General features: G+C 39.2%; 1 protein-coding gene across 6 annotated transcripts in view; it reads left to right on the top strand.

The window, feature by feature from the left end:
• The window catches only part of CDH19 (cadherin 19), a 177,502-nt gene extending 160,756 nt beyond the window's left edge, over positions 1-16,746 (top strand). For 3 of the 6 annotated variants that reach the window (XM_043539918.1, XM_043539919.1, XM_007066709.4), the window contains 3 exons: positions 80-197; positions 2,127-2,378; positions 10,725-14,198. In XM_043539918.1, the coding sequence (XP_043395853.1) occupies positions 80-197; positions 2,127-2,378; positions 10,725-11,215 (861 nt within the window). In that variant the 3' untranslated portion in view covers positions 11,216-14,198. Of the gene's footprint in view, positions 1-79; positions 198-2,126; positions 2,379-10,724 lie in introns of all 6 variants that reach the window. The other 3 variants (XM_043539921.1, XM_043539922.1, XM_043539920.1) reach the window with 2 other exon arrangements.
• Positions 16,747-16,950: the final 204 nt, after the last annotated feature.

Here is a 16,950-nt window from a genome sequence, read left to right as displayed (position 1 = left end):
TTCATTATAATGTCTGACATTTATTGTGTTAAAAGAAAGTAAATAGTGTTTATTCTTAAACAGTCATGTTTATTCGCAGCTAATCCAGACCATCAGTGCAGTGGATAAAGATGATTCAGTAGAAGGCCATCATTTTTACTTCGATCTGGCTCGGGAGGCCACAAACAACTCAAATTTTACTGTCAGAGATAATCAAGGTAGTGTCACTCATGTAGCTTTTTAAAAATCCCTTCATGAAATATTCATGCTTTAACAGTGCTCACATCACCATTTTTGTATAATCGTCCAGCCATACAGAAAAATGTTTGGTGTTAAGTTTGAAATAGGGCAAAAGAGTTATCATGAGCAAACTTTAATAATAATATAATCCAATAACCTCATGTAGAATAGTTCTTTTAGAATCCAAATAACTTTAATCAACAAAAGATAGTATTATAGAACAGAGAAAAATACTTAGCACAAAATCAAGAAAAATAGATTTATATTACTTAATAGATAGTTAAATATAGTATACGTTATGGGACATAATTTTAACTCCTAAATTGTCACATATTGGTGTTAAAAAAAATAATATTAGAGAGATGCTGTTAATAGGGGTCCACTCTTTTACTCAGTTCAGCAAAAATAGAATTATAAACAGAAGCACAATTCACAATTATGTAACTTTGCATCCTGTTACATTTAAAACTGTACGCATCGATTACTGATGACATGATATGAATGACTTCTCTGCATATCCTAATGCTGTACCATTTTGGTATTGATCCAGATGCTTCAAAAGAATGGTCTAGGGGGTCACCAATCGAAACTAATCTGAAGGGAAAACTTAAGTTTAACAGCTGGTGATATTACAGGAAAGATGATCAGTTAAAGTCAGTCTTCTGAGAGTTAGAAGAAGAGCTTCTTTCAAACTCAACTAAAATACACATAACTTATATTGATTTTGCTAATTATTTGAATGTCTGGCTAGGTGAATAAATCAATGGGACTAACTTTTGGAAAGTTCATTCTATAGGAAACTAGTTTTCTTAATGTCTCCAAAAGGAAAGGCAATGTTTTAATACATATTTAAATTTCTGGTTTTCATTTACCTCTGACCCACTGCTAGGAGGTGGAATGCTATGTAGGGTCGCCAACTTTCTAATCACACAAAACCAAACAACCCTGCCACCTGCCCTGCATATTTTTCCAACAAGCTACGTAGTTAAAGTGTTTCTAAACTGAAATGTACCCTGGCCAAAGTAGCAGGAGCACACTTGGCCCCTGTTTTGAGGTTATGGATGCTCACAACCAAGTTTGTCTGCCCCCTCCCCCCACCTATCAGAAAGCCATTCTTTGAATGTTGAAACTTTTGATTAGCCACTTATACAATATGCTCTACAAACAGCTGGACAGGATGGCAGCTGGTTGCATGGGTCCATTTCAAAAAATCAGTTCATCAGTTTGAATATGGGGTAGGTATTTTTCCCCACTTTTGGGTTTGAACATTAATACAAAGTTCCTTGGTCAAATTCTGCCATCACTTCTGAAATACTTGTATTGAAGTAAATGGAGTTACTCTGGATCTACTGATGTAACACAGAGCAGAATTTGCCCTCCACCCATTAGGTTACCAACAACCACAGATATGCAGACAAACAAAACTGAATGTTTATATTTGTTCATTTGTTTTGCATACTTTGTTGAAAAGCTGGTTTTACAAACCAAAGCCTGGGGGTTGTTCTGATCAGTCATATTTATATTGCAAAGTACAGAAGGTTTGGATAAATGGCTCTGTATTAGGCCCATTTTTATATTAATTTACTAAAGAAAATTACTGTATAAAACAGTAATGAGTTGTCCCTGGAAGCTGATTTGCATGGTGCATTATAACTGATGCTTTGTTAATCTATCAAAACTGAAATGCGTCATCTTGCTTAGAACATCCTGCATTTTACCTGGTTTTGGTGATTTATAAAAGCATTTAAATTAGTAAAGTCCTCCCCACACTTCGCTTTCCTGTCCAGTGACATACACCTTTTCAGAATGTCATTGATTGCAAATAAGGATAAGTTATTAGCCAGATTTTTTATTTATTTATTTTTGTTAAAGTGACAAATATCTGATACAAATACTTCATCTTCTAGATAACACAGCTGGAATTCTTACAGCAAAAAATGGCTTCAGTCGACAAGAGCAGTTTGCTTTCTTCCTGCCAGTCCTAATTGTGGACAATGGAACCCCCTCACTTACCAGCACAAACACCCTAACTGTCAGCGTCTGTGATTGTGATACTGAAGCTAGTGCCCAGTCTTGTCGATTTGGAGCTTTCATGTTTTCCATGGGTCTCAGCATAGAAACATTAGTTGCAGTTTTGGCTTGCATACTAATAATATTAGGTAAGAAAAAATAAGTGAGATGGCTTTAGTATTTATATATGTGTCCCACTGCCCTCTTCTGCTATATGCTAGACTTGATCATTTGAATAGAGATTCCTTGGTTTGGCTGAGCTAATTATGCTGTTGTGTTTATTGTGTTTCACTGATTACAAATCAAATCGGTTCAGTTTACAAGTAAAAAAAAAAAAAAAAGTCTTTGTAACTGCCAGCCCTGAAAATCTGGCCAAAGTGTAGGTGTGTTCCTGTATGCACATCTATCATCAGCTGTCGTAAAGATGTGGAAGGCTAAAATCTTGTCTTAGCACACATAAAACTAAAGCAGAATTTAGCCTTACAGTTGAAATTTAGCTGACAGTTCTACTGATGATGCATGAGAAGGAATAGAATCCAATTCTCTCCACCATAACTGTGTGGTTCTGTAGAGCTAAGATAATTTTTTACTGTTTCTTTTTATTTATTTTTGTCATAAAGGAGGCAGCTATGACTCTGAATACAAACAGAGTTGATCTGTTGAATAATAAAGTGACATATTTACATAGTCACTTCTTCAAATACAACCATTCTTATGTTACTCTTCCCCTTTCTTCCCTCCCCCCGCGTCTGTTGATACACATTTAGGAAGCAGAGTGCTAGGCCTGATGTGACATATGCAGTCTGTGCACCTAAAATGTTTCCTCCATTTAGACAGATTCTACTAGTTTGAGATATATTCCCTATAAATATAGGGATAGAGTGTGTTAACCCCTTATGCCTGCACAGGGATGAAGGTTCAAACAAGAAGCTTCCCCGTTTGCCCTGCTGTGAAAGGACTGCTCACAGTAGCAGGCCCTGCACTCCTTGCACTCTGAGTGCAGAAACTGTTTGCTTCTGCTCTCTTCTCAGCCCACCCCCATTCAGAGTAGATCTAGAGCACAAGGGGAAGCGATCTGGTCCGTCCAAACTTTCAGTGTGAGTTTGAGCGAGACTCAAATCCAGACCTTCAGGACTGTAATCAAGTGCCTTAACTCACAAGTTGCCAAACTGTGATGCATTTGCCCTCAAACATGTCTGGACCTGCTCCACAAACACTGCATCAGGAAGCCCCCATTTTGATCTACAAAATGGAGGTCTTCACACAGCATAACCTCATACATACAGTGCGTGCGAGGTCATGCTGTGCAGAAGTTGTAATTTTCTAGATCAAAATGGCAACCTTGCAGCATAACCTAGCATATATGATGCATGTGAGGTCACATTTTGTGGAGACCACCATTTTGTAGAGTATAACATTGGGCTCTTGTTGCGGCATTTGTGAAGCAGGTTCAGACATGTTGTCTGTGTAGAGATTGCTGTGCAGACACCAGTTTGGCCATTTGCACCATGCAGCTGTGCAAGTATCCATCTGAGGGACTTGAATGCAGAAAATCCTTATCTGTGGGTAGCAGCCTCATCAAGAGAGCCTCCTCTCTGCTTGAGCTAGTAGGAACCTGTGCTAGGCTTTTCTGAGATGTGAATCTGCAGTAGGGTGGAGTCTGTACCTTCTTTCATGCCACCCTGAGTACCCTTGTCACTTGAGGATAAAGAATCATTTTGCTGCCCTAGTATCACCATGCAGGGCCTTCCTAAGTCCTGGCCTCATTTGCTGAATAGTGAATTCCTCTTTCAGATTTGTGATAAGAGACACAGAGGACTCATTTTTTTACCCAGAGTATCTGCTTCAGCCTCCAGCAGTGAATCTAATGGTGCAGTTATGAACAAAAAACAAGAGTCCAAGAAACATGCTTGAAAATATGATGAGGCTTTCTTTGATTATGACTTCACCAGTGATTTGATCAAGAAAGAAGAAAGGCCAAAATGCCTGCTATAACACAGTGTCACTTAGAGAAAGCATGAAGCTTAAGAAGCTTAAACAACACTTAGAAACCCTTCACATGGAACACACAGACAAACTAAGGATATTTTTCCAGTGTCAGAAAGACAAACTTTCACGTCAACAATTGCAATTCAAAAGAGCCATGTTCATCTCTGACCATGCTCAAAAGGCATCATTTGAGGTGAGTTACCACGTTGCACAGGCCAAGCAGCTTCATACAATTGGAGAAACTTTGATTTTGCCAGCTGCAACTGATGTGATGAGCATAATGTTTGGGGAAACTGAAGCAAACAAGCTCAAATCCATACCACTCTCCAACAACACAGTGAAGCAAAGGATCAAAGTGACAGCCGCAGATCAAGAAAACATACTGATGGAGTATCTGAAAAACACAGATTCTTTTGCTCTTCAAGTTGATGTGAGCACTGAGGGTTGTGATGCAAATTTCTTGGCTTTTGTGAAATACACATGAGATGGTAGTTTCTGAAGACATTCTGTTCTTCCTCTTCCAGGACACAACATGGTGCAAGATGGTTCAATGTGCTACATGGCTACATGCAAAACAAAAAAATTACGGTGTGATTGCATGGTGGGCTTTTGCACAGATGGAGCTCTGTTTATGGCAAGCCACAAAGCAGATGTCATGCCTTGGTAGAGAAAGTAGCTCCTTTGGTGTGTGAACTCACTGCATGATTCAAAGAGAAAAACTAGCATCTAAAGCTCTGAGTCCAGAGGTATGTGAAGTTTTGCAGCAGGTCTCATCTATTGTGAACTACATCAAGACTCAGCCTCTTCACGTGTGCCTCTTTGCAAACCTGTGTGAAGAAATGGAATCCAATCATGATGTGTTGTTCTTCGACAGTGAAGCTTTTTGGCTCTTGAGAGGGAAAGTACTGGGATGATTTTTTTGAATTGAGAGACAAGCTGCATGCCTATGTAATGGATTGCAAAAAATACTGAGTTCATTGATTTTTCTGGGTGACCAAAGGAAGATATGCCTTCTTTCCTATGTAACGGACATATCTGGGAAACTGAATTAATTGGCAGGTTTCAGAGTAGCAGCCGTGTTAGTCTGTATCCGCAAAAAGAAAAGGAGTACTTGTGGCACCTTAGAGACTAACAAATTTATTTGAGCGTAAGCTTTTGTGAGCTACAGCTCACTTCATCGGATGCATGCAGTGGAAAATATAGTGGGGAGATTTATATACACAGAGAACATGAAACAATGGGTGTTACCATACACACTGTAACAAGAGGGATCAGATAAGGTGAGCTATTACCAGCAGGAGAGCGGGGGGAGGGGGGAGAAACCTTTTGTAGTGATAATCAAGGTGGGCCATTTCCAGCAGTTAACAAGAACATCTGAGGAACAGTGGGGGGGGGGATAAAAACGGGGAAATAGTTTTACTTTGTGTAATGACACATCCACTCCCAGTCTTTATTCAAGCCTAAGTTAACTGTATCCAGTTTGCAAATTAATTCCAATTCAGCAGTCTCTCCTTGGAGTCTGTTTTTGAAGTTTTTTTTGTTGAAGAATTGCCACTTTTAGGTGTATAATCGAGTGACCAAAGAAACTGAAGTGTTCTCCAACTGGTTTTTGAATGTTATAATTCTTGACATCTGATTTGTGTCCATTTATTCTTTTACATAGAGACTGTCCAGTTTGGCCAATGTACATGGCAGAGGGGCATTGCTGGCACATGATGGCATATATCACATTGGTAGATGTGCAGGTGAACGAGCCTCTGATTGTGTGGCTGATGTGATAGGCCCTATGATGGTGTCCCCTGAATAGATATGTGGACACAGTTGGCAATGGGCTTTGTTGCAAGGATAGGTTCCTGGGTTAGTGGTTTTGTTGTGTGGTGTGTGGTTGCTAGTGAGTATTTGCTTCAGGTCAGGGGGCTGTCTATAAGAAAGGACTGGCCTGTCTCCCAAGATCTGTAAGAGTGATGGGTCGTCCTTCAGGATAGGTTGTAGATCCTTGATGATGCGTTGGAGAGGTTTTAGTTGGGGGCTGAAGGTGATGGCTAGTGGCGTTCTGTTATTTTCTTTGTTGGGTCTGTCCTTTAGTAGGTAACTTCTGGGTACTCTTCTGGCTCTGTCAATCTGTTTCTTCACTTCAGCAGGAGGGTATTGTAGTTGTGAGAACGCTTGTTAGAGATCTTGTAGATGTGTGTCTCTGTCTGAGAGGTTGGAGCAAATTCGGTTGTATTGTAGAGCTTGGCTATAGACAATGGATCGTGTGGTGTGGTCTGGATGAAAACTGGAGGCATGTAGGTAGGAATAGCGGTCAGTAGGTTTCCAGTATAGGGTGGTGTTTATGTGACCATCACTTATTAGCACCGTAGTGTCCAGGAAGTGGATCTCTTGTGTGGACTGGTCCAGGCTGAGGTTGATGGTGGGATGGAAATTGTTGAAATCATGGTGGAATTCCTCAAGGGCTTCTTTTCCATGGGTCCAGATGATGAAGATGTCATCAATGTAGCACAAGTAGAGTAGGAGCATTAGGGGACGACAGCTGAATTAATTGAATACATGTCTGCAAGGAAAGAACACCACATCTTTCAGCTGAGTGATCACAACACAGGATTCACAAAGAAAATTGTTTTCGGGAAGAATAATTTGCTGAACATAAACTATGAATCCTTCCTCAAGCTTTGCAAGTTCCTGGCTGACATACAGGTGATGGCTGTGTATCTCAGATGGCTGAAGGACCAGTTTGTATCGTTTTTCTCCAACTTGGACATGACAAAGTATGATTAGGTCTGAAGCCCTTTTCAATGCAAGGCTGATGCCATTGGTTTGCCAGCAGCTGAAATCAAACAGCACAGAAATTTCCTGTGATCGATTCCTGCAAGGAACATATACTCAGTGTTCTTTCCCAGAGTTCTGAGTCACTGTCATGAGATAAAAGGGAAGGTCCTCTCATGGAACTGTAACTGGACTGGTTAAAAGATAGGAAACAAAGAGTAGGAATAAATGGTCAGTTTTCAGAATGGAGAGAGGTAAATAGTGGTGTCCCCTATGGGTCTGTACTGGGTCCAGTCCTATTCAACATATTCATAAATGATCTGGAAAAAGGGGTAGACAGTGGGGTCGCAAAATTTGCAAATGATACAAAGCTACTCAAGATAGTTAAGTCCCAGGCAGACTGCGAAGAGCTACAAAATGATCTCTCAAAACTGGGTGACTGGGCAACAAAATGGCAGATGAAATTCAATCTTGATAAATACAAAGTAATGCACATTGGAAAACATAATCCCAACTATACAGACAAAATGATGGGACCTAAAGAGAAAGAGATCATTGTGGATAGTTCCCTGAAAACATCCACTCAATGTGCAACTGCAGTCAAAAAATCTACCAGAATGTTGGGAATCACTGGGAAAGGGATAGATGATAAAATAGAAAATATCATATTGTGTCTTGAATACTGAGTGCAGATGTGGTCTCCCCATCTCAAAAAAAAAAGATATATTGGCTTTGGAAAAGGTTCAGAAAAGGGCAACAAAAATTATTAGTGGTATAAAACAGCTTCCGTATGAGGAGACATTAATAAGACTGGGACTTTTCAGCTTAGAGATATGGTACAGGGTGATATGATACAGGTCTACAAAATCATTACTGATACGGAGAAAGTAAATAAGGAAGTGTTATTTACTCCTTTCCATAACACAAGAACTAGGGGTTACCCAATGAAACTAATAGGCTGCAGGTTTAAAACAAACAAAAGGATGTATTTCATCACACAACACAGTCAAACTGTGGAACTCTTTTCCAGAGGATGTTGTGAAGACCAGGACTACAAAAGGGTTAAAGAACTTGATAAATCATGGAGGCTAGGTCGGTCAACGGCTACTAGCCATGATAGACAGTGATACAAAACCATGTCCCTATCCTCTGTTTGCCAGAAGCTGGGAATGGGTTCCAGGCAATGGATCACTTGATGATTACCTGTTCTGTTCATTCCCTCTGAAGCACCTGGCACTGGCCACTATCAGAAGATGTGATACTGGGCTGACCCAGTATGGCCATTCTTATGTTCTTATGTATCGTCAAGAAGTACCTCAGAACTGATAGTGCCATTCACGAGCACGTATTTCTGTGAAGCTGGATTCAGCATTCGTGTCCATCAAGTCTCAGTATCGATCTACCATTGATGTCACATCAGAGATTAGATGTGCAATTTCTACCTCACTGCTGGACATGAAGAAGCTGTGTCCCAATACGCAAGCCCATGCATCACAGAGAGCATTAAATAACATACTTAATGTGTAAATTCCTTGGATTCCTTGGCTGCTGTGGTGCTTTGTTGCTATCTTAAGTCAAAGGACATAATAAGCCTCAAAATAGGCTCACACAGGCAAATAATTTATGAAACCCTGCAGTAACCACTCAGACACTGCACTTCCATCTAAATGTAATGCACAGTAATCCCTGCTAGCACTAGAGTGTTCATTTAGCATTCCCTTAGATGGATGCATCAACCTCTGTGAGCTTGTTAAAGAGAGTGTTTCCTATGGTAACATTGGCATAGCACATCATTTGACATGCTACACTTTCTGATAGCATAACATGGGCAAAACACCATCCATCATCCAAAGATGCGGGTCATCAAAAGCAAGGACAACTTTTTCAGTGCCTCCTTATCAGCTACTATCAGAACTATATAAACTCACCAGCACTAGAGTTATTTCACAGATGGTGTGATTTAAAAGTCATAAGTTAGGCAAACATAATTGTTTCACTGGAAGTGAAATTTTAATTAAAAAAATGAGTAGAATCTCAATTTAAAATTGATTCCACTGGTACAAAGGGCTTGATAACGAAAAGGTGTTACCTTTCTAAATCATGCAGCTATGGCATGAATTGTACTTGTTTTTCAACCCTTCAGAATGCTTCCTAAGAAAACTATCCCCAAAGATGTAGCATCAGAAATGAGAAAAATAATTTTAAAAATGTTCCAATATGTTTTTTAAAATAACAACCCAAACCTGTATGGATAAATATTTTCTTAATTGCCTGAGTTTAGCTAAAGAGGTCAAAATAAATGGGAACTATTTCTTCTTGTCTTAGAATTTTGTTTTAAATTGTTGAAAGTGAATACAAAGTCATCTTAAGGAAGCCCTACATATTTTCAAGTGAAGCATATCATGAGAAAATAAACACTTTATTTTACCCTCATTACACAATAAAACCTCTGCTAGCCTATTTTGTACAATAAAGAGTGGGATATCACTAATCACAGGAGAGCTGTGAGGCTTGAAAATGAAGACTATGGGCCTTACTCTGATCTCAGCTTCAATCTCCTGGGTCCAACTCACAGCAGTTGGATCTAAGCCACCCTACCTGTACCGTGACATTTTCTGACTCTCAGTCTGACCTTCTTGCTATTTGCCTTAGATAAATGGACTGGGGCATATGATCTGCTATTAATTAATAATATTAATATCTATTAGTATCAATTAATATCTGCACTATTCAAAGTATTATCTCTAGCAATTATATAGAAGTACAAAGAATATTGCAGTAACCTTATCTATTTAAATGAGGTAAAACTGCCATGTTTCTAAGTACCACAAGTGTACTGTGCAATATTGTGCTTTGGATAAAGAATTGCTGTTTCCAGAATTGTCAATCAAATTTGTTTGGTTTATTTTTTAAGCTTAAAACTGAATTCAGTTTTCAGCTCTAATTAGTTACAAATTGAAATCATGCATTGTTTTGGATCCAATTGTGTATTTGAAATGGACCCTTCAGTTTGGGATGAAGTGAGCCAGGATTTGGTGCAGGGAGGGTGGCAGGGGGGAAATGAATGCTTATTTTAAAAAAAATAAACAAATGGAAAATCTTTTCTATCTGAGCCAGTCATTCCACAATCCAAGCTTTTATGTCAGTTACAAAGAAGGCATTCTTACAGACAGAGCTTGCTGGTGCACAGATATGAGGTACAACATCCCCAAAATCTTATTTCTCAAATGTGCAAGACCAGCTACTAGAAACTATTGGGTCAGATGCTCACCTGCTTAGCTTAGGTTCATTGAAGTCAACGGAGTTGAACCAATTGACACCAACTGAAGAGGATCTAACCCAATAATGTTACTTTTTTATTTCCCAGCCCTTCCAGTGGTTTTGATCTGGGAGAAGGAAATGAAATTTTGAATGGAGCATTGATATATTATGTAATAAAACAAACGAGTTTCAAACAGCACAAGTAACCCATGATTCCTTCACTGCTCCAAACTCTCATTGGCCAAACAAATTGCTCCATTTCCTTAACCCATTTTATAAATCCCTTTGTAGCCATTTCCCCACCAAAAATACTACATCTTGCAACCATAAATCCACAAAAATCACAGCTCTACAAATCCACCTAGATTGCTTGAGTTTGCATATGCTTCAACATTAGGAAGTTTTATTACCCTTAAGACTTTCCAAACACATAAAAAGTCTCTGATTCTTTTCTTTTTTCTTCTTTTTTTTTGTGTCAGTGTTTTTTTTGGCTATGCTGGTTTTAAGGCAACGGAGGAAGCAGTCCCTATTTCCTGACAAGCCTGAAGAGTTCAGAGAGAACATTGTCAGGTATGATGATGAAGGAGGTGGAGAGGAGGACACAGAGGCTTTTGATATTTCAGCACTCAGGACTCGTACTGTTATGAGAGAGCACAAGTCTAGAAGAAACATCACAACAGAAATCCAAAGCCTTTACAGACAATCTCTGCAAGTTGGTCCTGACAGTGCTGTGTTCAGGGAATTCATTTTAGAAAAGCTTAAAGAAGCTAATACAGATCCTACTGTTCCACCATACGATTCCCTTCAGACATATGCATTTGAGGGGACTGGCTCACTGGCTGGATCCCTCAGTTCTTTAGGATCAAGCATGTCAGATGTGGATGAGAATTATGATTACCTTACTGAGCGGGGGCCAGACTTTAAACAACTAGCATGCATGTATGACCCCATTAAGAGTGCAACAGATTAGCAGCCACTAGGGGCCACATTTTCAAAAGTACTCAGATCAAAATCAAATCTGGATTTGAAAATGAGACCAATTTAAGCATCAAAAAAAGTGGCCAGGTTTTCAAGAAGAGCAGTTGAAAAGGATAGTGGATGCTGAGAACCTTTTGAAAATCTGCCTGTGAGCATCACTCTGAGAAGCGTTGAATGCTCAGCAATTTTGAAAGTCAGATTTTATTCAGGTGCTTACATACAAGCTGCACTTCTTTGAAAATCTAGTTCCAATGGTGGGTGCTTAAAACAGGTCCCACAAGTACAGGAAAAACAAAACAAAAAAACTATGGTTCCTGGAAATATTCGACCTAGCTTAGGCTTTACAACTATTTTCAAAGTTAAGGCTGACTTGTAGGGTTTTTTTGTTTATATTAATTAACCAAAGTTAAAGCTTGCATATTTGTATTATGTTTGGTAATATAAATTCTATTGTGTAAAAAATGTAGACACCAGAAATATTTTAAATGATTGCCATAAACACTTACAAAGTCCTCTATTTATTTTTTTAGCATAAAATTAAAGCAAATACTGTTTTTAGCTGTGTAGAAATAAAGGCCTGTTACGGTCAACATTTATTCACTATTAAATTTGAATTTTTATTAAACTGCTGGGAAGTGTGTTAAATTCCTAATTAATTTCTCAGTTAATGCATTCAAAAATTATAAAAGACAAAAAGTATTAGGTTCAAGTTTGAATCAATATTCAACTTAAATAGAGTAGTATCAACCATGTTACATTTTACTGTGCATAGCATCAAATACAATTCACATTTTGGCTTTTCCCCTTTTATTAAGAGCTTAAAAGATGACTGATTTCCCAGCACAGATATTTTTTTATTATGGAATATAAAATTAACTTCAGTACTCAATTTTATTGTAACAGTATTAAAGATCTTTAAAATGCTAAGCTGATGTATATAAAACTAGATGTATAACATTAGATAATAAGATAATAAAACACTTTAATGTTAATCCAGTTCTTCAGAAAATGATCCCACATCATACTGAAGGAATCAAGTCAGACTTCAAAATTAATTTCCCACTGTATTTTTTACAGAGTCTGTCGGGAGTATTAAATTGTCTCAGAACTATTCCCTTTCACTTATCTGTATGGTGGATCAACAGAAATTTAGTGTTCTAAAAACCATCAAATATATTCAAATGCTGACTAAGAGAGGAAGGGTCTGCCTTATATTTATTCACCATTTTTTCCATTAGCTGTTTATTTTACAGCATCTGCAACATGTAATCAATTGAAACATTTCAACAGCTGAAAGCTGGCATCAGGAAGAGGAAAAGCAATTAGCTTTTTTGTTTAAGCTCTCAGGTAAGCTCCACTGAATTACAGAAAGCTAGGCAAATCTTATACAAGAAATGAAAATGCATGAAGTATAGCAAACATCACAGAGCTTGTACAATTATTTGTTTATTAAAGAAAAACAAGGGATGTAGTCTAAGCAGAAAGATGCCAGTACAGAGACACTTTAAATACCTGCAAGTTAAAAATAAAACACATGAGAAAGTAAGGGAATTAGGACACAAAGGGGTGTGAGTCCAGAGAAGAAAAACTATGGATGCTATTTGTTCTTGAAACAATATTATCAAGCATGTGACTAGCAGCCGATGAACCAGCACATGTATAATGGGCAAAAGTTGTGGGGTTTTTTTGTCAGAACAATGCTAAGTTCCTCCACAGAAGAGTTGTCACAGAGTAACTTTAAAAGATGCATGTCAGTTAAGCATTGCAATAATAGATCAAATGCTTGTATTCAATGGGACGCAGACAGATGTGACAAAAAGGTTTCTAGTTAGATAATATTGTGCATATCAATCATTAGCTCCATGGAAAAGAATGGGAATGAGACAACACATGAGCTTGTATTTGTTTGTTTTGTGGGATGGGAGTGTGACGGGATATATACAACCCACACAGATGAGGAAAGCACCAGAGTCCCTCTGCGTGGGGCTAGTTCCACCCCTTGGTCCTGCCAACCATGTATTGGAGGGAGGTGACCTTTAAAAAGGAATAAACTGCAGTCAGCTGAGAGGAGAGATCACCTTCAGCAGGAAACTGCTGGAGCAGCTCCACAGGGGGGAACTCCCATCCAGAAGATCTCCACTGTGACCCTATGAAGAGTCCAGCAAACTCCCAGGGCAAGCATGACAGCATGAGTCTAATTCAGGAGCTCAGCCAGAGGGACTCCTTGAAAACCATTGCACAGATGCTGTACTTTTGGACTTTTTCCATTTGAATGGCCCTAGTAAAAAGTTATTTGGGGGTATGCCGGGGCATTTAACTTTCCTTATAATCCTCTATCAGAAGGCACTTAAGAAGGTCCACAAGGGGGAGGGTCCTCTTGCAAGAAGTAGAAAAACTGGGCCCTCTGCATGAACCATGCAGTGTAAATAAGTGGGTGTAATCAGTATCTTCCACCATCTGGGAGAAAAACGTAAGGGAGATCTTTTACAGGGAGTACATATCAACATCCAGATTCTGAAACCGTAAGAGGTACCATACTCCACAATTGGTCCCATTGTCTTTAATTGAACCCCCTGTGGAATGGAGTAGCATTCATTATGAAGAAGGATGTCAGCTTCTGCATCTCAACATGGATTGTGAGAAAATGATTACTGTTCAATTGTTCAGACAGCGGACTAGGATACAATCCATGTTTATGCTGATATTGCCTTTCATCCTGCTTGAAGTTGTGTTCCATCTATCATCCAGTTTGAGTGTATATTCATGTAATAATTACAAAATTATTTAACTGTGTCCTATTGGTTCATTGTGTTATATATCTCCTCCTAGTACAGGAGTGGCCAACCTAAGCCTGAGAAGGAGTCAGAATTTACCAATGTACATTGCCAAAGAGCCACAGTAATATGTCAGCAGCCCCACATCAGCTCCCCGACCCTGCTCCCAGCGCCTCCCACCCACCAGCAGCCCGCCAATCAGCACCTCCCCCTCCCTCCCCGCACCTCACGATCAGGTGTTTTGTGGTGTGCAGGAGGCTCTCAGGGATGGGTGGGAGGAGCGAGGGCACTGCAGGATCAGGGGAGGGGGTGGGAAGGGGTGGAGTGGAGGCAGGGCATGTGGCAAAGCCAGGGGTTGAGCAGTGAGCACCCCCCCCCCCAGCACATTGGAAAGTTGGTGCCTATAGCTCCAGCTCCAGAGTCGGTGCCTACACAAGTAGACACATATTAACTTCTGAAGAGCCGCATGTGGCTCTGGAGCCACAAGTTGGCCATCCCTGTTCTGGTAGCTGCTTCACATAAAAGGATAAGAGACTACTACTGTTACCAGCTAAAGAAATTACTCCTTTAGCTCAAGTGATAGAGGACCATGCTTCTAGTCATGAAGGTCCTGCAGTTAAATTCCACAGTAAGCAGCCGTCATTGTAAGTTGGCACTGGAGTGGATTTCAACAAGATTTCTGATAATGAGGCCCAATGTCAATCATGTGGACACATATTTATATATGATTAAAAAAAAATCAGCAAATCACTGGTCTGATCAATTGTTACAAATCCTGTGTTCCTATATTGACATGATCAAACATTATATAAGTAAACCATGTTTAGTTTGGCCAAGCAATGACCAAAGAGGGATATCATTAGAAGTCTACAAATATAAGAATGTAAACACCAACAAGAGACAGGAATTACTTAAATAGATGAAAGGGATATATAATAAGGGTAATGGGATAAAACTAATAAAGAGAAAGTGTAGGCTGAATACCAGGAAATAATTCCTGATTGTGAGATCTCTTATGCTATGGAATGTTACGTTCACAGCATAAACAAAGAGAAGTTAGATTAAAACATAAATACTCTTGATGGAAAAGTTGCAACTTAACCCTATTTCTTATAATCCAGAATGATAACACATGAAAACACAAAAGAGACAGAGCAGGCTTCCCCCTAAAGCAGAGATGGACAATTCACCCCACCATTTTCTAGGCTGTCTCTTTCCATAATGAGTCTGATTGCATGCTTTCTTACAGAGCCCCCTATCCTGCAAGCATGAACAGGAAATCACCCCCACTCAAAGCAATAGTTTGCAATTCCAATTTAGTCATCAAAACACCACATGGAATAGTCCTCCTAAGGAAAAGCTCCATTACTTAGGTCATCTAAAATCAGACTGGACAATTCAGTTGAATAGGTGCATAACTGTGGCGGTTCAATGACAAGATGGAACACAGCTTTTAGCAAGCAAGCGACTGGTCTGCTAACGGGCTTCTGCCTGTCAGCTTTCCACCTTCCCCTTTATTCCTTCTCTCCCCCCGTGCATTACATTCTCCAACAGATAAAAGGAATACACTGGCTTTGTTTAACATTCTTATTTACCAATTTCTATCTACCGCATTCCTTGCTCTCGGGCCTTGAGCCCAGTCCTGAGAGGTTTCCCACGGTTCATGTCATCTGGGCGAGATTCCAAGGTTGATGCCCTTGAGAGGAGCTGTGTGTGCACAGGTCCAGCACAACACTCCGGGTGTGCCCTGAATGTTGCCAAGCGCATGAACCTTGTATGAATCCTACACATAACAAACAATACTTCAATGGCAGGGGGTCATTGATTCCTCGTCTGGGGTTTGTGACTCATGGAAAGATTATAAACATGTTTCAGAAGAATCATGACCACTTTCCCATTCTTCATGTCTCTAAGGGACATATTCTTTTGTAACATAGGGTAACAATTTGGAAAAGTTTGAGAACTGCTGAACTAGAAGACCTAATGATAGGTCTTTTCCACCTCTAACTTCTGATATTGTAGTGATTTAACACTTTGGTATATAAGAAATACTCTTATATTTGGAATATAAGGAAATACAGGCTATCTGTAAACTTATTATAAATTTGGTATAACAAAGCAATGTGAAGCAAAAGTTATGTGTTAACACATTGTGACTTATGAGTCATTGTTATGATTCAAGGGGGGAAAAAGTCTTGCTCATTCACTTCCCAAAAAATGTTTCATTTGCCTTCATTTGCATTTCAAATTGTATTTTTATGATCAGAACACTGAGAAACTCTTTCTTGGTTGCTGCTAAAAATAATCTTAAGAATATTATTCTGGGTCAGACCAATGGTCCATCCAGACCAGTATTCTGTCTTCTGACAGTAGCTGGTGCTATGTGCTTCAGAGGGAATGTACAGAACCATGCAATTATCAAGTGATTCCTCCCCAGTCCCAACTTTTGACAGTCAGAGTTTAAGGAACACCCAGAGCATGGGGTTGCATCCCTGACATTCTTGGCTTATTGCTATTGATGGACCTATCCTCCATGAACTTCTCTAATTCTTTTTTGAACCAAGTTATATTTTTGGCCTTCACAACATCCCCTCAGAACAAGTTTCACAGGCTGACTGCATTGTGTGAAGAAGTATTTCCTTATATTTGTTTTCAGCCTGCTGCCTGTTAATTAATTGTGTGACCCTTAATTCTTGTGTCTATGAAGGGATAAATAATACTTCTCTATTTACTTTCTCCATGCCACTCATGATTTTATAGACCATTATCATATTCCCCTTAGTTGTCTCTTTTTTTAAAGATGAACAGTCCCAGTCTTTTTAATCTCTCCTCATATGGAAGCTGTTCCATACTCCTAATCATTTTTGTTGCCCTTCTCTATATTTTTTTCCAATTCAAATATGTCTTTTTTTGAGATGGGGCAACAAGAACTGCATGTAGTATTCAAGATGAG

This window comes from Chelonia mydas, chromosome 2 (genome assembly GCF_015237465.2).
Source record: "Chelonia mydas isolate rCheMyd1 chromosome 2, rCheMyd1.pri.v2, whole genome shotgun sequence".
Classification (NCBI taxonomy): domain Eukaryota; kingdom Metazoa; phylum Chordata; order Testudines; family Cheloniidae; genus Chelonia; species Chelonia mydas.
The sequence above is the reverse complement of the archived record's forward strand: the minus strand, read 5'-3'. Positions and strand labels throughout refer to the sequence as shown.